The 24754-nt window shown below is 37.3% G+C and overlaps 3 protein-coding genes across 4 annotated transcripts; 1 reads left to right on the top strand and 2 right to left on the bottom strand.

Moving 5' to 3' along the window:
• The first annotated feature begins 2260 nt into the window (after nt 1-2260).
• On the top strand, nt 2261-4885 carry LOC126798229 (DEAD-box ATP-dependent RNA helicase 35). Its single transcript, XM_050525125.1, has 3 exons — nt 2261-2269; nt 2546-3449; nt 3875-4885. Exons 2-3 carry the CDS (start codon nt 2557-2559, stop codon nt 4737-4739), a joined length of 1758 nt encoding a protein of 585 aa, XP_050381082.1. The 5' UTR covers nt 2261-2269; nt 2546-2556; the 3' UTR covers nt 4740-4885.
• A 2255-nt stretch (nt 4886-7140) lies between these two features.
• LOC126799640 (uncharacterized) lies at nt 7141-10595 on the bottom strand. 2 transcript variants are annotated; one of them, XM_050526879.1, is made up of 7 exons: nt 10461-10595; nt 10066-10144; nt 9826-9950; nt 9598-9694; nt 9342-9451; nt 8456-8530; nt 7141-7241 (listed from the first exon to the last, which is right to left on the bottom strand). In XM_050526879.1, the coding sequence occupies exons 2-7, from the start codon at nt 10133-10135 to the stop codon at nt 7191-7193; spliced, it is 528 nt and encodes a 175-aa protein (XP_050382836.1). In that variant the 5' UTR covers nt 10136-10144; nt 10461-10595; the 3' UTR covers nt 7141-7190. The 2 variants fall into 2 exon arrangements, with proteins under 2 accessions (XP_050382836.1, XP_050382837.1); XM_050526880.1 differs by lacking the exon at nt 10461-10595 and adding an exon at nt 10348-10385.
• Nucleotides 10596-11215: 620 nt separating this feature from the next.
• On the bottom strand, nt 11216-15429 carry LOC126798437 (NADH dehydrogenase [ubiquinone] flavoprotein 2, mitochondrial). Its single transcript, XM_050525403.1, has 10 exons — nt 15274-15429; nt 15144-15182; nt 14992-15057; nt 14331-14447; nt 12730-12807; nt 12535-12640; nt 12381-12427; nt 11887-11964; nt 11731-11796; nt 11216-11550 (listed from the first exon to the last, which is right to left on the bottom strand). Exons 1-10 carry the CDS (start codon nt 15328-15330, stop codon nt 11443-11445), a joined length of 762 nt encoding a protein of 253 aa, XP_050381360.1. The 5' UTR covers nt 15331-15429; the 3' UTR covers nt 11216-11442.
• Nucleotides 15430-24754: the final 9325 nt, after the last annotated feature.

Consider the following 24754-nt stretch of genomic DNA (forward strand, 5'->3'; position numbering starts at 1 on the left):
CCCATCTTCTACTGCACCCAAATTCATCTTCGATTCTCCGACGCCTCAAATAGGTAAAGTCTTCCTCGATAAGTACTTCTTCATATTCAATTTGATTTTGCGAACTAAATATTAAAAATTTTAAAACCAACATGTAAAGGGTTTTGGACTTCTCGGTAGGGGATATAGTTCATGAAATTTGGCTCAGTTTTTTGGTTTCTCGTAAACAAGTTGTTGGATTAAGATAGGAAGCTTTGTTTTTTTGTTTTTGATTATGTGGGTTGATTGAGTTTCTTTCGGTCCAAATCAAGCTTTTAGTTAATTGGTTTACTAGTTTGTGATTATAATGCGTGGAGATTTATCAGTGTTACGGTTAGTGGCTTAAGGCTTTGAAGTAATTGAATATGAGGCATCTCTGAATGAGTGTAGCTTTAGTTGGGTAATGATTAGATTGGTCCTCTGACTCCTCGCATCAATCAACTAGAGGTTGTTTGTTCTTATCAGTCAGAAAAATAAAAGTAAAATTAACAACTAGTGGTTATTTGTGTGGTCAATGTCCTAGGATTTTGGTGCCCTGGTGTGGGCAGATCTTCAACTTTGTTTCTGGTACATTAGATGACGATATTGATGTTGATGAAGAATCTAGCCTTGGTAGTGATACTGATTCTACCCCACTTCAGAGGCAACCGGATGATATCAGTAGAGCACACTTTTCCCCTCTATTTTAGTAGTACGTAGTCAATTTAACTCTTGAATTGTAATCTCATTTGATGTTATATTAAAAAGTCATTTATTAAGAGTAATTTCAATTTTGCTGAATATTGTCTTAGTAATTTGTTCGAGTATGTAGTCATAATAATAATAATAATAATAAGGTACCCATATAAAAAAAGGGTAAATGAATGAGTAGTATAATTACCTATTTAGAAATTAGTGGGTATTTATCCATACCTATTAAATAATCATGTGGGATTTTTTTTTTAAAAAGGTAGCAGTTAAATGAAAAAAATATAAGCTACCCATTGAAATTGAAAATAATAATAATAATAAGGTACCCAATAGAAATTGGGTAAATGAGTTATAGTATAATGACCTATTTAGAAATTAGTGGGTATTTATCCATACCTATTAAATTATCATGTGGGTAAAAAAAAAGTTCCCATTTATAAATGAAAAAAATATAAGCTACCAATTAAAATTGAAAATAATAATAATAAAGTACCCACATAGAAAATGGGTAAATGGGTGAGTAGTATAATTATCCATTTAGGAATGGGTGGGTATTTACCCATATCCATCAAATTATCATGTGGGTATTACCCAATAGATATTACCCGAGATTAATTTTGGGTGGATAATTACCCGTGGGTTTTACCCAAAAGGCATAAATGCCATCCTTAGGTATTAGTCGGCCTAATCAGTAATCACCAAACAATGGTTATGTACATCATATAAGTATAGACGCAATTTTTTCTCGATTATAACTAGATACTTCCATCAATCTCTCCATTGATCATATCAATTAATTGCAACACCATTCAACAATGGCTAAAGCTTTCGTTTCCATGCTACTAGACAAATTGGCTTCAATAAGTTATCAACAAATAAAGAAAGGGGTGAGGTTGGTTATGGGGGTCAAGAACGAAGTTACCAAGATCACTAGTAATTTAAAATCCATTCAAGCCGTGCTCGAGGATGTTGATAAGAGGAAAGTCAAGGAAGCCATTGTTAAGACATTGGTTGGAGAGGTTGAAAGATGTGTCATACAAGATGGACGATGTGCTTGATGCTGGTCTACTGAGATTCTCATTCATCAAACTGATCATGACCGACATGAAGGTGAAAGTAATAATACTGCTTCAAGTGCCGTTACCAAAAAGAAGGTATGTTTCTTCATACCCTCCAACTGCTTGTGTTTTGGCCGAGTCAATAGAGTGATTCATTGCCATGACATTGCTATTAGAATACAAGATTTGAAGTGATAGAATGAATGAGATTGCTAGAAAAAGGCAAAACTATAACTACAACCGCTACTGAAGTTTCTGTTCCTGCCTCTCTCACTATTGCTTCCACTGAACATCCTCGAGAGTATTCCAGAGTAGTTTCCTCCTTGTTGTTGGATTCCCCATTGCCAAAGCACTGAGAGAGTCTTTGAGGAACTCTAGAGGTTTTGAAACTTTAGAAGATCTCTCCAAGACATTTGGTAGGGAAGATGAAACTGAAGTTATTATGAGTAGGTTGTTATGAATATATATACTTAAATGTCAATTTTACCCTCCACCACTACAAGGTATTTAATCTCTCTCTTCAAATTTATCTTTGTACTTAATTTCGATCATGGGATTTGATTATACCTATATTTGGAATTTTCCATACTTGGGATTTGGGGCTGTGTTAACTGGAGATTTGTGCCCTAAACTTAGTTCAAAATCTATTATTGGTTTGTAATCTACAAAATTAATCAGAATCGGATATCTGTAAATTGGGTTTTATTCAGTTTTAGGGTTTTGTATACAGCAGCTTTGGATTTTCAATAATTCCTTACAATTATGTGTTTGTATTGCAGAAACTAGAGCCATGGAAGAAGACGATGATTTGTACGTACCTGTGGCGAAGCGAAGAGCAATGGCGGCGCAGAGGATTCTCCAGCGGAAGGGGAATGCCTCTGGGCTTGTGGATGACTCGGAGAAATCGCCGCCCAAAGAAGTGAAGCCTAGCCTTCTGGTGAAAGCTTCCCAGCTGAAACGCGACGCTCCGGAGATCACTGAAACCGAGCAGCTGGTGCAGCAGGAGAAGGAGATGATTGAGCATTTGTCTGATCGTAAGACGCTGATGTCGGTTCGAGAGTTGGCTAAGGGGATTACTTATACGGATCCTGTACCGACAGGTTGGAAGCCCCCCTTGCAGATTAGGAGGATGCCGAAAAAGCAGTGTGATTTGATTCGGAAGCAGTGGCATATCATTGTCAATGGGGATGATATTCCACCGCCTATTAAGAATTTCAAGGATATGAGGTTTCCTGAACCGATTTTGAAGATGTTGAAAACCAAGGGGATTGTTCAGCCAACGCCTATTCAGGTGCAGGGTCTTCCGGTGATTTTGTCAGGGAGGGATATGATTGGTATTGCATTTACCGGTTCAGGGAAGACGTTGGTTTTTGTGTTGCCGTTGATTATGATAGCAATGCAGGAGGAGATGATGATGCCGATTGTTCCTGGAGAAGGGCCTTTCGGATTGATTATTTGTCCATCCAGGGAGCTTGCGAGGCAGACTTATGAAGTAGTGGAACAATTTTTGACTCCTATGAGAGAGGCTGGGTATCCTGAGATAAGGCCGCTGCTATGTATTGGTGGAGTGGAAATGAAGTCACAATTGGATATTGTGCGCAAGGGTGTTCATATAGTTGTTGCTACTCCTGGGAGGTTGAAGGATTTGCTGGCAAAGAAAAAAATGAACCTTGATAATTGCAGGTAAGGTTCTTTGTTTTCATACATTCAACATCATTTTATTTCTTTGCTTGTATTGAGCTAGATTTTCATTGCCCCTTTTTGGTATCGACATGGAAAATCTCTTTAATCTGTTCATTCCTCTTTAAGGTAGTGGATATCTACACTTTACGACTAGCTTTAGGAGCTCTCAGTTTAATCTATTCATTCCTCTCTAAGGTAGTGGCTATGTACACTTTACGATTTGCTTTAGGAGCTCTCAGAAATCAGTGTAGTATCCTTTACAAACTGGATATAATTGTGCTTGTCCTCAGATATACAATCATACACCATAGTTGAGATTGTATCTTGTGTTCGTTTTCGTGGGATGTGTCCTCTCCCTCTCTTGAATATGTTTTGCATTGCATCTTTATGACGAGAATACTGAGCTCTACTGTTTTTCCCTGCAGATATCTAACTTTAGATGAGGCTGATAGATTGGTAGATTTGGGATTCGAAGATGACATAAGAGAAGTTTTTGACCATTTCAAAGCTCAACGACAGACTCTGTTATTTTCAGCCACCATGCCCGCAAAAATTCAGAACTTTGCTAGAAGTGCTTTGGTCAAGCCTGTCACTGTTAACGTTGGACGAGCTGGAGCAGCAAATCTTGATGTGATTCAGGAGGTTGAGTATGTGAAGCAAGAAGCCAAGATTGTATACCTTCTTGAATGTCTGCAAAAGACTCCACCTCCAGTTCTAATATTTTGTGAAAACAAAGCTGACGTCGATGATATTCATGAATATCTTCTGTTAAAAGGAGTGGAAGCAGTGGCTATTCATGGAGGGAAGGATCAGGAAGAGAGAGAGTATGCTATTTCTTCCTTCAAGGCAGGGAAGAAAGATGTCTTAGTGGCAACTGATGTTGCTTCGAAAGGTTTGGATTTTCCTGATATTCAACATGTCATTAATTATGACATGCCAGCAGAAATTGAAAACTACGTTCACAGGATTGGACGAACAGGAAGATGTGGCAAGACTGGAATTGCAACGACATTTATCAACAAGAACCAGAGTGAGACTACATTACTAGATTTGAAGCACCTTTTGCAAGAGGCAAAACAGAGGATTCCACCTGTTTTGGCTGAGCTTAATGATCCAATGGAAGACAATGAAGATATTACTGATGCAAGTGGGGTTAAAGGTTGTGCTTATTGTGGTGGGCTTGGTCATCGTATCAAAGATTGTCCAAAACTGGAGCAGCAGAAAAGCGTCACAATCTCTAATGTTAAAAGAGATTATTATGGTTCTGGTGGTTACAGAGGCGAAATGTGATGTCTTAGGACAACTGTACTGGAAAATAAAAAACGGACTTGTACTGTTTTGTTCAACATATGAATTTCATACTTGAGGTATTCTGCAGTTTTGTTTTGTACATATTGATGGGAGGGAGTAATTTCAAATTTATCTTGTTGAGCAAATCCTTTTTCTCTTTCCGGGTCTGAAATATGCAAGACATACTATATGATTATCTAGCTACAAGTACGATTACATATCCAGAGACAGATATTCATCTCTGTTCACAGCAGCAGAGACAGAGTGCGAACTAAATCTTGTTGCATATCCTCCGATAAAACAGCTCCAATTCTTTCATCCTGTTCATCCACAGATAATATACAACTTAATTAGCACGCAGTGTCCGCTGAGAAATAAAGAATTCAAGTTGCAGCAACAAACTCCCAGGAATCACAGAACACAATATATGGGATCACCACAGAATTTACCTGTGAAGGGGTCTCACTCGTACATCCATCATTAAGCTTGCACTCTCTTGCTAATATCTGAAACTGCTGATATATCTCATCTATCAGCTTCCTTCTTTCTTCTGCACCCTCATATATTTCTTGCTTCGTACTTTCATTTTCTTCTTCGAGAATCCTCATTCTCTCATTTAGTTCTTCAATTTCACTAGAGCACAATACAGCTTTACCCTTGCAACAATGGTTCGCCTTACTGCTTGAACAACCTAGTACCAGTGACTTTTTCGAGCCATTTCAGCACCCTTGTTCCTTGGCTCAGTGTTTAAGTTGTGGTACGATGCTCTTTCCATTTTGATGCTACTCTTGTTCTTTGTTTGCTCACTAGTGCTTGCACTATCACATCTCAAGAGCTCCTCAGTTAACGAACATTGTTTCAACCCAGGCTTGAAAGCTTCCATGTTCCAACTATTAGAATCCTGCAACCAATGCAAACTTTCCTCTCTGTTCACAGAAGATGTGAATGAATGAACATACCTTTTGACAGTTATACATAGAGACACGAACACAGAATACCAAGTACTACAAATCAGAGGTTTGCAATTTCGAATACCGAAATGTTGTCATCAAACTTGGCAATTCGGCTACAACCTTAAATGTGTATGCTCCCTGCTGATACCAAGTCTGACCTTTACATATGTATACGCATACCGAGAATTCGTTTAGGAGCTTTGTACTGACTACTGACTACTGACACATTATGTGCGAATGCCATGGTGAACAAGTTGGGTGAAAACTTCTTGATGATCCCATCATTGTTTGAGTAAAAAAACGTCATTGGTAACAAATGATGGTTGCTTAAATACTACTATGCTTCACTTGTAAGAGATCAGGGGGTGTTCGGAGTGTTATGCCGTAGAGTTGTAGAGTTGAATGAAGTGCAGTATGTGAAATTAAGGACAACATTATCTCTTATAATGTGGAAGAGGAAACTGGTATGCACATGCAGAGAGATTGTCTTCTCTCTAAATATGTCTGCACTCATTTTGGCTTCTACTGACAGCAAATCTATCAAGCTTCTGGTCATGAAGTAATCATTCTGGGAATTAGTAGGCAAATATTTGGATCAATTCCAAAAATGTTTAAGAATCTGATAAGGACTTGACCTTGAATATGGCACACTGTTAAATGTATGGTAGGCGACTTTGGCTCCATACAGTAAGAGGCTTCTGGTGTTGTACTGACATTCTAAATTTCTAATGACCAATAGAACCAGTCATCTAAAGAGCCTGATAATTTATTCTGTACTCTTTATTTCTTTACAGTTTTATCACTTTATGATAAAGTGATTGATTCATTCTCTAAGATGAACTAACCCGTTCTTCTAGTCCATTTCTTTCATGTCATCCACTGTCATTAGGCAAGGGGAACCAGAGTTGGCAAATATGTTGTTTATGATATTTATCACATTTCTCTATTACATAACTTTAATTTAATTGATTTTGCCGTTTTTAACAAGCATAAATTACTTCTTAGTTCATATTCCGTCTTAGCTCCCCGTTCCTAGTCAATGTGTTCCTACAATAGAAATAAGAACTACTAGAACCACCCCGTCTTAACTGCCTTTGCCATGGGCTAGCTGGATGTGGAGCTATATCTGCTACTAGTGGATCAATAAAGGCGACTAGAAAATCTATAACTGATTCTCCTTGGATAAAAGAACATTTAAGAGAAAAAACTGTGAAAGATAAAAGATAGATTTTTTCGATATCTAAGATAAAAGTTAGTTAATATACAGTATATACAGTAAGTGTATACTCGTGTACGCTGCTTGCTCGTTATATATATATATTTTTATATTGGGAAATAACAAGAGCACAGAGAAGCATAGATACACATGGAGAAAGTATCTCATCTAATTGGTTCTACACATGGATGTTCCTCCACTTCCGAGTTTCGTCTTCACCAGATGCCCGCCGGGGGGGGGGGTGAAACCAAGCTAAATTACCTAAGAAAAGACCAGCTGAACTTAATCGATTGGCACCTCGACCTCCATTTTAAGGCCATGACCGCCAAGAACCTGCGTAGATACAGAGCCGTATGAAACTTTTCAGATGCCTATTTTGAATTAATGCAAAAAAAAGTCATAAAAAAGACCATTGATAGTTATTATTGACCTTGAATCCCTCAGGATCATGAAAAGCATAAAGAACTGCAGACTATAATGGACGTGCAAGTAGAAGTGTCATGTCTAGAAGGGAGGTTTCATTGGTATATGTGGTTGTATACATGTAAAATTGGATGACCTACAATCTCCTAAGTTCTGTTCAATTGACCTCCTATACATTCTAGAGAAATTCACACTACGGAGCCTCGATCACTCAATTTTGATGCCTTATTTGGAACTCCTTTTCTCTATCTAATATATCTGGTGGAAACAATAATATTTACACAGGATTTTGAATAAACCTAAAGATTTGAGTAGGAGAACAAAAATCAAATGAAAACACAAATCACTTTAATAAGGTAATCTTTACCAAACCTCCGAATTCATCAAAAAGAAAAAAGAAGGGTTTATCATGCATCATATATGTCATATATGTCATTCTTCTGATCGATATGAATGTGTATGCATTACAGCAAGTACTTAGCCTCAAATAGCAAGGTGATGACTGGAAATATTTCTCATAGTAACATATGCTTCTGTATTATGCTGCTTCATCAGCTACTGCAAGTGCAATGGATAATTTCAAAACTGCCTTAATGGATAGTTTAGGGTACAGACTACAGAATAATGGCTGAGAAGATAACTTGTTTAGATAAGGCAATGATGTGAACTAAACTCTTCTCTTTCTTTCTTTCTATTTTTGGCCTGCTGAACAGTGTACTGTTAACTGCTAATGCAACTAGATGATGTTGAAACATCTCGCACGGCTTCCAACTAGGCTCTTCATACTAGTCTTTTTTTTTTTTTTTGAGAATGACTCCTCATACTAGTATAATATTACTAAATCTCAGAAATAACTAAGTTTACATAAGCCATCAATTATCACATTATTCTGCATAAAACAACCAATGCTAACACAGCAAGAATGGGTGGAGAAGTCTCCAGAGTTGAATTATGTTTATTTTGCTTGGTGTTTAAAAACGGAATAGAAATAAGAAAGATGATAGACACAATGGTTATCAATTTAGAGCATTTCTTGTTGTTTAATGTAAGTTCTTGTAAGATATCTAAACTCTACAAGCCAAATACAGGTGACGTGAACTACATGGTAGAACAGTGTAAGATACCTTGCTGAAGTCATCTAATGTCAAAGAATATCCCCTTGAATATCCTGATTCTTGTAAGACTTGGATCAATACTTTCTGCATATGAAAGACCAAAGAGAACAAAGGGCAGAATGCAATATAGTTAAGAATTGCTGCGAAATCCAAGGCAAACAGAATAGGTTAACAGGTGCACACAAGACACATCATGCACTGCTGCAAAGTGATCTAAACACAACAAAGCATGGGAGATAATCATCTTTCAAGAATAGGGCTATAGCATATATGATGCATGGGTCCATTTTATGGAGGAATATACGTAATGAGAAAAATTATATATACTTTCCCAGTGTGAAAAATGGTACTAAAATGTGAAGATATCCATCATATATTATCCACTTGATATTTCATACCTCCTATAAATCCTTTGTAATAGAATTTCTGACTGATATTATATTATGTTTGTCAAATACTTCAGTATCCACAAGCTCCTTATTAGATATATTTTCATTGACTTGTAGAGAAGCACCAAGACTATCAGAGGAGTGTGATAAGCATGTCAAGCAATATTGTTGAAATTAAACATAGAAAAATATATCAATTGAGCATGTTCCCAACCTCTTTACGATATTCCTACACAAACAATGCTCAATTTCATCTCATTGAAAAACTAGATCGTAACACTGCAAAATTCTAATTCACCAGCTGGTATCTTGAACAAAACTGAGAAGATGAACTTCAGCAGAACTTTATATAGCTTGAAGTACTAGACTCCAGTTAGTCATGTTTCAATTAAAACCCTTAATTTTTGATATATATATATATATATATATATATATATATATATATATATATATATAGAGAGAGAGAGAGAGAGAGAGAGAGAGAGAGAGTTTTGATTGGGTTTTACCTCTCTTTGCTCGTCAGACATAAATGAACCAGACAAATCCCGGAGTACTTCTAATATATCATTGAAAGACACCTTTCCATTGCGGTCTGAATCATACACCTTGAAAATACCTGAAAAACAAAACAATGTTCTTCGGTCGGTATATAATTGCTTGCTAGAGCATGCTACCAAACTTATAGATCTAAATTAGATCGAATAGATTTCACAAGAAGCAGTATAGTATTAAACATAAACTTGACATGATCAAAAGATGTACATTCAATTTTCTGCTGCATCGTAGCTCTAGCACTAAACACTGACAAGAAAGCCACAAAGTCCTTAAAGTTCAAACCTTCCACCATCTTAAGAAGCCTCTAAAGAATAGAACATAACACAGATTACACAGCATAAGTTACTCAAAACAAAATTGCATTACCAATCAGAGATAAAGTAAAAGTATACTCATAGTCAATTCTGGTTCAAACAACTTGACATAGTGGACTACCTGAGAGATTGGATTCGTAGCTAACTCAGGTACCGATAAGAATTCGTCAGCTGAGATGAAACCCTTAGCATTCCGATCAAGCTGACAAAATCTTTTATACAAGGATACAATTTCTTGCTGGGAAACTGATTTCGAAAGCAAAATCAGATCAATTTCAAATTGCATTACTAACTAACAACTTTAAAACAAAATAACTGGAAAAAAAAACGTTAAACAAGCCAAAAAAGAAGATAAACCCACATAGATTGTGGCAGTGTTCCTGTACTTCTTCAATGTCATACTGAGTTAGCATCGACGAGGTACTCCCCATTGCTTGTCACTACAAACAAACCAATAAGAACCCATCAAGATGTACGCATATAAGCCAGAAACCAATACGTAAATCAACACTTCTTAACTCACTACACAAGGAGAAAAAGAGAAGACTAAACATAGAATCCACAGTTCTCATATGACAGAAGCCAACAAACTAAATCTCGAGAAGCAAACAGCATTAAATGCATGAAGATAAAAAAGGGTAACCAGAATTCTTCTTCTTCTTCTTCTACACAGCTGAGCCGAGAAAAAGTAACTGGTTAGAGGCTCAGATACGAATTTTTTTGGCCTTTGGGAAAATATAAAGAGAAGGGCCTTACCTTGTCAATATCGATGGACTGGATAAACTGACATTGTTTGGTCTTGGGAAGTGACGATGAGGATCTTGTTGTTTTGGTTGATTCTCAAATCATTTCCTCATCTCCCTCTTTGGTGTTTATCTGCCGTTGATGATGATCACGTTCATCTTGTTCAGTTGATAATTTTATCAAAACTTTTAATGTGATTTGCTGAAAGAACATGTGGCTTCAATTTCTGTCAATAGTCAGTGTGTAATACCTAGAGGAAATATCAAAACCAATGTTATGCACAGGGGCTATGAGCAGAGCACCACTTAATTCGGCGCTATCATACTAGGGTTGGTTTAGAACAAACGAAAACCAGAGGCAATATCCCGACATTCGTTATATCTGATTGCTTCAGTAACAAGGAACATCGCATCCAGTGCTTTTGCTCCATGACTGACTCCAGTTGCCAGTGCACCAATTCAGTGCCATTATACAAGCACAAGGATCATCACATTGAATTAAACCAAGATGGGAAACAGTACTTGTAAGTGCTTAGAAGCACTGTCCTTTCCAGACTTAAATAACAGTCTTCATGTAATGTAAGAATGCATGCCCAGAATTTTATTTTCCATGCTACAATGATCAGATCTTTTAATATTACTCATTGCAATTTTGCAACTGTACAACAATACTTGTTGTGGTTTGGGCCTAGAAACCTTTCTCAACATTGGAAATCGGCTTGTAACAGGTCTCTTGACGTTAACAATACAAAGGGAAGCTTTCAGACGTGAAGAAAAAATGTGGCAAGCCCATGAACCATTTGTAGAACTGTATAGCTTAACCGACAACATAATGAAAGATGGATGCATACAAAAATACATCACTGGCAGAAGTTATACTGCCACTCGAATACACAGAACAGTTCAAGTATATGCGTACAATGCAACAAGTGCCCAGAGCAAATGGAAGCCTGAAAGCTCCAAGATTTGCATTATTATAAACATAAATCATAGTCTTAGCATGCATCAAGATCCCGGCATGGAGGAGGTTTTGGCTCACCGAGCAACGTAGTATTTCCACCTTCTGGTCCACACTTCATGCGCTTAGGATTTTGAGTGCCGGCCTGAAAATGTCCAAAAAAAAAATTATACCAAGTAGCAGCAAGGTGAGCAATCTATGAAGATACCTTGAATGAGAGGTTTGAGATGTATTCGTGTATCTTCCCTACAGTTATACAGTTTTAAATATTGCACATACAAGAAAAAAGGGATAAATCCCAAGAATTATTGGGCAGTTTCCTTACCGGAGGCTTTTCACCCTTTCGTAACTTTTCAACTATTTCCACAACTTTTTCTGGAGTAACATCTTCCTGAAATTGGCATAGTAGATATTATATAAATTCAATTCAATGTGTCTATGCACAATGATACAGAGAAATAATGGAGAAATCAAGACCCACATAATAATTATAAGTATATCCCTCCGATCCATTTGAGTAATCTGCCACTGTAATCATAGGAGCATTCACACAGCAACCCTGCAGACAACCAACAACTTGAGTCACGTCATGTCTAAATTATGCAAAATGGAATGCAACACATTTTCACAAACAGATGCACAAGAAAAAATGGTCAAAGGATAGGATCAAAGATCACATACAGCAAGTGGTGAACGAATGAATAGATAAAATAGCAGAATGGTGACTACCATCTTGCTATGAAGTTTTATATCCATCAGACACTGAAATTTAATTTTTCTACCACTCTGTTTACAAACTTTATCACCACATGTTAAGTATAACTATCATGGGACCACCAGCCTCCTCCATTTTTTTTATTTAATCTTTAATTTTCAGCAGCATTCCATTCCAGCATGAACCAACCAAAACCAATATTACTGAATAGCTACAAGTTGAATGTTCAGGTCACTCAATAGTCGAAGGAAACAGCTCACCATGCATTCCATTTCCCCAACAGAGAATAATCCATCCTTGGTTACTTCTGTACATTGGCAAATAAACAAAGTAACTTTACATATACTATTGTTCTTCCAAATTCATAGAGCTATACAAGGAAAAGAAGATTCAAATATATCATGTAAGACTCACCATTGCGTTTAACTCCTAGGTGTTTCAGTAGAGCAGATTCAATATCTCGTGAGCCACGAATCATACAGGGTGTTGTCCCACATACCAACAGATGATATTGGCCAACCTAAAACCAATAAAAACAAAATGTATGGGTACTAAAATTTACGAATTGAAACAAAATGAAATATGAACTAAATTTACACTTGCTCCTACCTTTGCCCGGTTGAACATTGAATAAAATGTTGCAACTTCATATACACGTATAGGAGCAACTTCTATAACCTTCGCTACCTATATGATCCATAAGAAAATTATCAAAACAATATTCATATAGACTACTGCATTCCCAAGCATTATACCATTTCATCCAGCAGCATGAACTTAAGTAGAACTTTAATCAGCACAACAAGGAGCTTTAATTGCATTGAGCTGGGGTAAAACATTTTACAGAATAATGACAATTCCATTTTGAGTAAAAGTCAGTATCACATCTATGTAATGCAAAAGAAGAAAGAGAATTTCGAGTTAGACCAATCCAAACAATCTGAGTTTTTGAACATTTCTATACAGAAAAGTTGGTATATTACACAATAAAACATTTCAAGGGATAAAATCTCTCAGCCTCATCACGTAGTTATATCCTTAACTAAATCGCATAGCTGTGTACATTTTGGATAGTGAACCTTTCATGGTTTATGCTGTCAGGAAAGTTTTTTTTTTTTTTTTTTGAATTTGGAAATGAAGTAAGTGCAAAACTATGGTTGGACCAGCAACCAACCTGAACCAATGGGTGGAAAACTGAATATATGTTAAAAAGTAAACATAATTTTTTAATGCTTCTCAGCATATATAGGCTTTGTTTCAATTTTATATATATATTTGAATAGTAAATATTTTGTAATTTATGTTGGTATGACGATTAGAACTCAATAAACAATCCACTGTACCAAAACGTTTCATATTTAGATTTAGTACTTAATTACAAATAATTCAGATTTGTACAATCAGTTACTGAGAAATACAATTTTCAAACCAGCCCGCCTATTTAATCACTTGAGATAAGGATTTGAACATTATCAGCTTGTTTGGGAACTAACATGGTCAAACATGAGAAACTCCTTTGAGGTTTTTTTCTTTCATTTTTCATGGATCCCTTTAACACATTTGATGTGTAACCTAGCCAAGTCTAGATACAGTAACATTTGAAATCCGCTCATGGCCATCCTTATATTGCCATTTTACACATTTTCACAAAAAAGATCGATAAAAATCTATCAACGAATCTACACAACAGAAGAGCTAGTGAACACACCACTAGCTCATGACGCAAGCTTATGTGATCAAAACAAAGTAATAAAGACAACTTTAGTTTGGGAACTATGTGTAACATGTACTGCTGCAATAACAAAGTCTTCAATCATTTTTACATCCAAAGCATCAATAACAAAGAAAAAAACGTAAAATTCCTATTTGGCCGAGCCTTCCCATAATTTTTTGCTCATTGACTTCTTCAGTACTGATTGCACTACTATGCTCGTATTTCTTAACATAACTTTTTTCTGTATTCTGGAAGTAAACCATAATCAATTGCGCAGCATAAAAGGTTTTAACTTTTAAAACTTCATTTAATGGACAAGGAAATTAAAAGTAAGTTGAGGGGTGATACAACAGTTTAAGTGTTAAACAAAGATAACTATTTTTATGCATCTACATTCACCAGGGAGATGCAGAGACTTGCCTAGATGTTTGGCTGACATGTACAAAATATAAATATAAGCTAACATTCACTAAATTAAGCATTCATGGAAACATACTGCATTCATTGCTGAAACAGGGAGCCATCCTCCATGTTGCTGTTGGGCAAGATCCAGCAGTGGAATCACTGCAGATTGCTTGTAGTTGGACGGATAATGAGAAAGTATCTCTTTCACCTACACATGGATACAAAACAAAACAAAAAGAACATTTTACATATGCCAAGTGCTGCATGAGATCATGTAGGTCAGAGATGCATACAGAAAATATCATGAAAATCATCGATCAATAGAAGAAACGATAAAATTGGTCGATATAACCCCTGTAAAAAATAATACAATTGAATCAACCTAATTTAGATGCAAGGCCATAAATGTCCACTAAAACGAGCATCATTATTCCTAATATAAATTCCTAGTCAACCTATGAATGACATTAGTTTCGCATACCCTACGAGCAAAGATTCAAACTTGCAACCCCGAAAAATAACTACAAAGACTGTTGCAAATGCAGTATAATGCATCTAAAGTGCAAAATTCTATGAACACAACCACAGCGCATTATCTATCTATCAACATTAAACTGAATACTATTATAAACGCAACGACAATCCAACTATCTTTTCGTAACATCTTTCTTAACCAATTCATCAAGCATTTACCACATTTACTAAGAAAACATTCCAATTCAACAGAAACAAACGAGTGAAAAAGCGATTACCTTAGCTTGGTTAGACTCGCTGAACTCCCATGGTTGCTCTGGATTGTTGTCCGGCGAGTTAATATGCTGCCCAAAACGTTTCAAAACCTCATTCAATCAATCCAATCCGTTCAATTAAATCAAACAGAGAGCCAGAAATGATTGGAACTCACGTAGTTGAGCGCAGTGGACAAGGATCGAACAGACGACGGCTGCGGAGAAATTCGAATCAGAAATCTGCGAGATTGCGAATGTGATTTGATTCGGGGGAAAGAAGAAGAAGAAAAGGAGGACGAGTTATACCTGAGTGAAGACTCGGCGGATCTCTTGGAGCCGAGTGGCGGCGAGTCGGCCCAGCATTTTAGGTTTCAGCTCCCAATTCACACTGTGAGCGAGCAAAGAGGAGAGAGAAGAGAAGGCCCAAAATGAAAGCTGAGGGTGATGAAGGGGATGTGGAAGAAGGCCAGGGACCGTCGGATGGTGTTTGTTGTGGGTTGTGATTCGGTGCGTCGCGGTTGTAGCTTTGAGTGATGATGGTTTTGGGAATTTGGGTTGGGCCGGAGGGAGAGACAAAAGGAAGGACAACAGAAAACGGACTAATCTCATCATTGGTAGTAGCATAGTTTTGTACAATGTGTTTCACTCGACTACCCATTTCAAATGAATCTAGTTTTAGCCATAGGAAACTATATGCTGAAAATTGTAGTGGAATCGACAAAAGACCATAGTTATTTTAATCTGATGTTAAGATTTTAAATCAGAAGTGGGTGCATGGTTCAACCATAATTGCTCTAAATTGTTTCCAATGACGGCATTGAGATTTTCTGTGGTAATATGCTGGAATGCCAGTCTTGATAGCTATCAAGGTTTGCTCGACCTATTTAATTACTTTTTGTTCTTAGTCATCTGCTTGGGTTTCATGGACTCATGTATCGTGATTCGTGAATGTTTGTGAGATTTTAGCTCATAAGGTTGTTTTCTGTAATAGTCAAATGTGGTATTAAAAAAAAAGCAACGGTTTCAATTTTCCAGTCTTTTTAGGTCCTTAATTAAGTCTCCAATGTTCCGGGAGAATTACTATTATACATTTATGTGTGTCTTAGCCTAATAGGTTTCCTGTTAGGAGATAGATTAGTATCTCTGTAATAGATTAGGACTATAAATCCTACATGATTGTGGTTTTGTAATGCCTATATATAGGCTCCCATATCATTCAATAATACACAATTATTTCATCCTGAAACACGTTATCATGCACTTTGCCCTAAAACCCTAAACTTTTAGAGCCTTAGAAATTTTTTCTCTCTCTTCTCCTCCACCAGCCACCGTCGATTCCGGCCTCCGGCATCTCCTCTCCGGCGCACCTCATGCTCGCCGCCGCATCGCAGCCCCTGCACGCCCGCACGCAGCCCCTGCACCCAGCCCCGCAGGGTCTCCTCCGCATTCGCTCCGCAAAAACATCTTTTTGCCTCGCAAGTCCCCGCATAAAAGCATTCAAAATTACTCCTCCTGCATATCTACGCAAGAAACGCGAACTTCACAAGCAAACTCTTCGCTCAAGAGAAGCTACTCCCGTTTTCTCTACCATTTTGGGCCTATGGCATGCCGAGCACAATAGCCCTTTGGGCTTCATACTATATTTTCTTTTCTTTTTTCCTATTTTATTATTTAAATGTTCATTGGCACGTTTTTATTTCTAACGATATTTCACGTGCTCGTATAGGTAAAATCATTGCTCATCGTACTATGGTGATGACATTCATGATGAGATGGACGATACTTTTGTCATCTACATACAATTTCGATCGTATCCTCCCAAGATTTTTATGTCATTGGACGAAGATCGAAAAGGAATTCATCAAGCAACTTCATGCATGACGATCAATTTGCAGAGCAATTTAATTATATGCGGTCTATTTGGCAGACCAACAAGTATGTTTTTCTTAAAGTTGCTGCTTTTGAACATATATATACAAGATGATCTCGTGATAATTTTATTTGCCTTGACTTAGCATGAATGGTTAACGTTTGCAACTCACGTGGTTTTTAAATTGGCCGTTTTTGGGTTACATGGGACTCCAATAGTACTACATTTTGAATTTGGACATTAAAATCTGGAAAACGGACCTCAAAACGTCAAAATTGACATCGTTTTCCCCAGTTACTGTTCCGGCGTTCCGGAACATTTTCTGGCATTTTGTCGGCGTATTCACTGCCTTACGGCCATTTTTCGGTGTTTCCGACACCGCCATCTGGTTCCTACCGGCGTCCCCTGTCAGACCTAAAGTTCTGGCCGCCGCCGGTGGTTTCCGGCGAGTTTTTCTGACGATTTTTTCGTCGTTTGTCGTCATATTTCCCGCAGTTTTTACTGCCACATTTTCCAGTCCAAATTTCACCCGGTTTTGAGTTCTTTTGACATGGTTTTTCCGGTTAATTTTCCGGTTTTCTCCAAGTCGTTTCATAACTCAAACGGTTTTATTATTATTGGTGACCACCCGCACCAAATAGAGGGTTTTCCACCCTAATTGTTTGGTATTCAACTGCTCCAATACCCCAATACCATGTTTTTCCAACTTTTAAATTGAAGAATGTAGTTCTATTACCATGTGATACACTCGATGAGATTGCACATTTGTTTCAATCCCCCCTCTTACAATATCCTATTACGTATTGTCTAAAGAAGTTCACCGTGTTTTTGACTCTCTTAATTTTATTTTGAGCATGTCCCGCCGTGAAATCGAGTGTCTTGCTAATTGCGTAACCACCCACACTGTCCTACGGCGCAAGTAGTTGTTTTACGGATCTCGTGCGGAGATTGTGTTCTATATCTTCGTGCCTTGCTAAGTTTTAAAGGCCATACATGCCAATGATGGATTTTCATCTTGATATTTGTGTTAAGAATGGAGAGGAATAAATCTGTCAGATTTCATTAACAATAGCTTTAATAGCCTGCAGACATAGCTTTGCTTGCCTGCAGCAATAGCTTTATGTAACTCAAGATTCTTTGAATCATGGGTTTGGTTTTGCTGTCTCCTCGGTTTTGACAGGAGCTTGTGATGCCTCCCGTGTTTTCTATTGCCTCCATAAGAATCTTTGATGCCCATCGCTCATTTTGCAAAGCTTGTTCTTTTGCTATATTTCAAGGAAGTCCTTATTTGCTAAGGCTCCAACCGAAAACATTTCATTCTTATGAAGTATTTAAGGTGACATTAGTGGACCCTATCCAACCGAATGCGGACATTTTCCGGTATTTTTATGGTATAGGTTAAGAGCATCGACGCGTTGGTCACACGTCGCTTTGCTTTCCACAAGGAACGCTGCATTTGCTAAGTTTTTAGCTATGATCATCATACTAATGGCTCACCACTCTTCCTCTCCTCTCAAATCTATTTGATTGGATACCGTTGGAGAGTTCACCTCCACGGTTTTTTGATGATTTCGTTTTGCATATCTACTGGGATCGTCGTTGAACATATTATTCCTCATGTTCATTCACTCCATGGAGATATGTAATGATGTTGCATGCAGCGACACTTATTCGTTTTACACCCACAACTTGTCAAGCGTTTAGTGCATACCAGATGGTTACTGGATACGATCCCAACATTCTTTTCATTAAACGCCTATTTGGTTAAAGTTGTTTATGTGCCTCTATTGTAGTTATCTCAATGGGCCTACTTGAAATGGTTAAGTATTCTGGTTGGTTATGATTTCTGAATCACCAACACTTGTCCGCTATTTCCAATCTACAACCGTTGATCTCTATTCTACGATATTAGCAGACGGTCACTTTGATGAGACAATACTTCCCGTCGTTAGGGGGAGATATGGAATCCTCTCATTCCGGTTTTAACGCCAGGAATTGACGTGGTGTGGCACTATGTCTCATTAAGATCCCGCACTACTCAAAATAAGCAAATTTACAACGCATTATCTACCTCCAGAAAGTCAAAGATTCGATGCTCAATGACTTTACCGATATTGCGAAAGTGACGAGATCGCACATAAATGTTGTGATGTGCCGGTAAGGTTTTAACTCTCAGAATATGAAATAATTTCATATGACATGGTCTTAGCACCGTTGGCACCATCCCTAACATTGGGAAGGAAGTCGGCGATGGCACCATCGTACGCTGTGGTGTTATCGGCGTCCGTGGTATTGCACCACAAAACAAGGGCGACAAACGCAAAGATGGACTAGTAAGGGTCATAGCTTCGGTCTTGGCTCCTACTTAGATGAGGGGGAGACCATTATTCTCTGGAATCAAAACCAGAAAAAAGCGAAGTGCGTAGGCACAAGTATTTCGTCCATCATCAAGAGATATTCTCTAAACATGTGTATCAACTAAGTTTCTGTGGGACGCTACAGACTCCTTTTGTTGATGTTAGAGAAGAAAAAAATTCTCACAAATTGATCGTATACAGCACCCGCGTGTGTTTAATGGATTGATCTCCCATGATTGATGATGTATTCGCTTATGCTCTTATTCTGTAGTAAAGTATCAACGATGAGCAACTTGACCGAAGTGGAAAGAATCAATACAGGCTGAACTAGACTTGTTATGTTGGTCGTTTCGTAAGTGTAATGAGAAAGATGAAGTCATGCGATATATCCAGGACTTATGGCGCAAATATTGTCTTATTATCCTAGTATTGACTACGGTGAGTTATATTCTCTCGTTATGGACATAATTGATTTCCGCTACTTGATCAGTAGTAGTGTCCATGAAAATTGATTTGCAGCATATGATAGTGGTCATAGAATATCTGTAAAAGGATCTTGACGCATATATGAGAGTGTCCGAGGGACTTTAAATGCCTCCAGACCACAGAGAGCTTATGTAAATTAGATTTCGACGTTCGAGAGAACGTAGTACAATCGGTTGCAAGAACTCATACCCATATGTGTTTATATGAAAGCTAATTCTTGATTATATATTCCGTCTAAGTATAGATGATGAAGAGATTCAATGAGCTATAGATTCATATATGTAAGTATTGTTGGGACACTATTGTTTTCATTATGACGTGATTAACTCGGCGCCTATGCATTGTCATTGGACTTGCATTGCTCCCTTGATATGGGTTTAGTTCTACACTTAGTGAACCAACACAAATCCTATCTACACCAACGCCGCCAGCAGCTCCAGCAACATCAACATATGCCTTGGTGTAGCAGTCGACACTTGTAGCATAAATGATGCGTATGGTTCTGCTTCGGACCAAAATCAGTCCTTCATTGGTCAATTCCCCCATTCTTTTAGCGAAAGACACATTGAATGTGACAAATCAGAATTTGTCCAGTTTCGTAGGTCAACTTCAACGAGACCTACAAGACAGCTCGATCGATGAAATATGGTGAAATTGGTACCGTTATAAAGGTCCATGTATCTACTTTCCAGGGACACCAACCATTTATTCATAGCTATCATATTGGGTGAGTTATGGCCGTTTTAGGAAAATATGACAGTCCTATCCGGAAATTTGCAAGTCAGTCAACTTCGACAGAGCACTGTGAACCACTCCGATCGTATTAGGTTGTGAACTTTATGTCATTGGAAAGCCACGGGTGTCTACTTTCCAGAAAATTTTACGGTTCGCTAATACCTATTTTGACGAAGAAGTTATGGCCATTTAAGTGAGTGAAAGTCATTTTACCCGAGAATCTGATTTTCATTGCAAACTCTTGTTTTGAGTTGTTATGCAATCTTGTTTCCTAAGATCTAAGTTTGGCTAAGTATAGCATGAATGATCTAAGGATGTGTAGCTAGACTAATGATTAATCATTAGCCCAAGACTACGTTTGAGAAGCATGTAATGAACGTTGTATACGTTGTTCTTTGTACTTCATGATTATGACACTATCAAGAGGAGATGTTTCGTAGAATTCAGGGGGAGTCTACCTCACATGATGCTATCAAATGTAGACGGTGCGTTGTGCTCTTTTTCCCTTCGATCAAGCTTTTGTTTTTACCCAAGAGGTTTTTTATTTTGCTTGACAAGGTTTTTACCGAGGCAATGATGTGTGCACTATGTAACCTAGGCATGAGACACAAGGGAGAGTGTTCCGGGAAAATTACTTTTATACATTTATGTGTGTCTTAGCCTAATAGGATTCCTGTTAGGAGATATATTAGCATCTCTGTAATAGATTATGACTCTGAATCCTACAAGATTGTAGTTTTGTAATGCCTATATATAGGCCTCCATATCATTCAATAATACACAATTATTTCATTCTGAAACATCCAAAAATTTATTACATCAGTTTTGAAGACTGTAAACTAAATCATATTACTTGGGAATCTTTCAATTGAGTTCTTATATATCAGCCGTGTTTTGTATCCTCACCTTATCCTATGATTACGTGGATCAATCACAATTAGAAAGTGAACCTGGGTTGAAAATGTTTTGGGTACCTTATCATGTGGGACTCAAAGCATTCATTTTCTTTCATGCAACACTTAATTAACTGCTTATGGGCGAGTTTATCGATGTAAGTTTTTCACAATCAGCTTCAGGTGAGTTGTAAAATAATCAATTGCAGCTGTGTTGAGAAAATAATCAATTGAAGTGTTTAGTGAATATTAGTATAGAAGTGTGGTAATTTTAGATAAAGACTAAAAGTGACATAAAATTAAATAGTATTACTTGTGTATATATATTTGAAACAATAACATTGATTACCTTAGAAGTTTACTCTTCATATATCTTACAAGTATGTGCATGTGTTCTACATATATACATCTATTAGTATCTTTGAGATGTGAAAGGCTTTTACGTTAATTAAAAAGAAGATAGCTAATACGAACTTGTACATCTTACTTAAACATTGCAAATAGATAATGAACAAACATAATTCATTTGAACAACACTATGACACAAATAACAATATAGCCTTACCAAAAAAGCATGTGATGGATTGAGACCTTAGAGATCCAAAGGTCTAGAGCTTTAACGTGATCGCTTTTCAGTGTGAGTCGAGGTCGTGCACTCGTGCATGTGTGATTTAAGGGAAATAAGATGAGGGTAATAAGGTAAGAATAATCTTTACTTCTATAATCAGAAACACCAAAACCTAGCTTTTAGAATTTGTATTGGGGTGTGTGAGATTCACTTATAATCACTTACAATTTTCTTTTCACCAAACACCCAAATCATCTTATTTCATAATTTAAACTCATAATCTATGAAAATCTAGGGGCCAAATTGGATTTTAGTTCTCAAGGATGAGATTTTAAGATTTAACACAGTTAGGTAAGTGACATACACGTGTTACGAGTGCTACATTTGGGAGACCTATCTTCTCGTAGCATTTTATTCAGTGTGTGTCAGCTCAGTGAGACCTGCACACAACACGTGTCAAAGTTAAAGGACCAACGGTGCGCCGACCTTTGACCATCTAAAACTTTAAGTTAGAATCTGTAATGGAATTTAAGTTCGAGAGTTAAGAATTTAGGAATACGTTATATTTTTATGGTGGTATACATGGACATTTTATAGACGCATTGGGAGAAGTGATGGGTTCTTCCTTCAGTGTAGGAATGTGAACCAACATAAGAGACATCTATTGTTCAGGCATGCCACCTTGGGCGTCATCAATGGTGTTGCTACCTTGCTAGCTGTTATGACTCCCGACGTTACCAGATTACCGATCACTGGTTCGGCGACCGGAATCAGAGGAGATTTAGCCAATTCCCCCGTTCAAGGGGAGGTGTTAACAACACGACACATGCAAAGAGTCTTAGGTGAGTCACTGAGTGACACTTAAGCATTGTACGTTGTCACGTACGTTAATGGGTTCTAAGATAAGCTAGCTCTTTCCATTAGAGCACCTTCTACATTTATGTCATCACTCTCGCAATCGTTACTACTAATCTATGTAATTTTAGTTATTGTTAAATAGTAAAAATCACTTGATTAATAACAATCATTGACCTCTTTTATAAGAGGAGTAAAACGTTATATTGATACCAATGATACATGATCAAATTCATTAGTTGTATGACGTGTAGCAAGAAAAAGCTACTCATCATAAACATATATATATATATATATAGTCTCTATCCAAAGTGAAACTTCACTCTGAAATTACAGAGTGAAGTTCCAATTTTGGCACACTTTTCGGTCAATTTTTTTCACCATAAGTGATTCAATATTTAGGTATGCTATTCAAGATCATCTCTACAAAGTTTCATCCAATTTGACAATGGTTTGAGATTTCAAAATTGAGATTTACACGAACGGTTCACGTTGAATAGTTTTAATTAATTCATTGATTTAATCTAATTTTAATACCTTAACGATATCCGAATTCGATGAAATTTTGTAGAGATGATCTTTAATAGCATACCTAAATATTGAATCGCTTATGGCGAAAAAATTTGACCGAAAAAGTGTGCCAAAATTAGAACTTCACTCTGTAATTTCATAGTGAAACTCCACTCTGGATAGAAACTGGTAATGTGTGTGTATATATATATATATATCAAAGCCTTCAACTAATGGATCTTTTTTGGGTATTTTAAAGAGATAGCTCATTTGGCCAACTTCTTGATCACATTTTCACATCTCTACCGTTCAACATTTAGATTCTAATGTGTAGATCACCTCTGTAAAATTCCAGCCAAAATGGAGGTGTTTAAGGCATTCAAAATTGAGATTTAAACTTATAAGTATGAACGGTTCAAGTTTGACAGATTTGGTGCGTCCATTGCTTTCACCAAGTTTGATACCTTAACGATCACTATTTTGGCTGAAAATTTACATTTTATATATATCGAGTCATTCCACTAATGGATTTTTTATTTTTTTTGTCTTTAAAAGGGATAACTCATTCATCAACTTTTTGATTACATTTTTACATCTCCACAGTTCAACTTTTAGGGTCTAATATGTAGATCACCTCTATAAAATTTCAGCCAAAATGGTGATCATTAAGGTATCAAACTTGGTGAAAGCAATGGATGTACCAAATCTGTTAAACTTGAACCGTTCATGTTTATAAGTTTAAATCACAATTTTGAATGTCTTAAACACCTCCAATTTGGCTGAAATTTTACATAGATGATCTACACATTAGAATCTAAATGTTGAACGGTAGAGATGTTGAAATGTAATCAAGAAGTTGGTTAAGTGAGCTATCTCTTTAAAATACCAAAAAAAGACCCCTTAGTGGAAGGGCCATATATATATATATATATAATATAGAGAGCTTCTCGGCTGCGGACGTCTGCACCGTCCGCACGGTGCAGATTCGACGATTTCGGCTACCGACGACGCGCAACGACGGCGTCAACTAGTACAGTCGCATTTCCCTCCTCCCAGCGCTCATGTCTGTATCGGCTGGAGCTGCAGCCTTGGCGTGGACCGGCCGGAATGTCGATTTCAAAATTTTGGGCACCATGCGAAGATTTCAAGATTCTGGCCGGTGTTGCAACTTCGGCCGACACAGACATGAGCGCTGGGAGAAGAGGAGTGCAGTTGTGTTGGTCGGTGCCGTCATTGCGCGTCGCCGGTGGGCAAAATCGCCGAATCCGCACCGTATGGACAGTGTAGACGTCCGCAGCTGAGAAATTATATATATATATATATATATATATATATATATGTTCTATCTCTTGTTTTCCATTATCTCTTTTGGCGCTGTAATTATGACTTATTAATGTCTTACGCTTTATATTCCCGACCGATTATTTCTCCGATTAATACATGCCCCATGACAGAAGTTGAAATAAAAAGGAAGGCTTGTTTTAGTTGTTTAAGGTCATCTTGCATTGATATG

Source organism: Argentina anserina, chromosome 6 (genome assembly GCF_933775445.1).
Source record: "Argentina anserina chromosome 6, drPotAnse1.1, whole genome shotgun sequence".
Taxonomy (NCBI): Eukaryota; Viridiplantae; Streptophyta; class Magnoliopsida; order Rosales; family Rosaceae; genus Argentina; species Argentina anserina.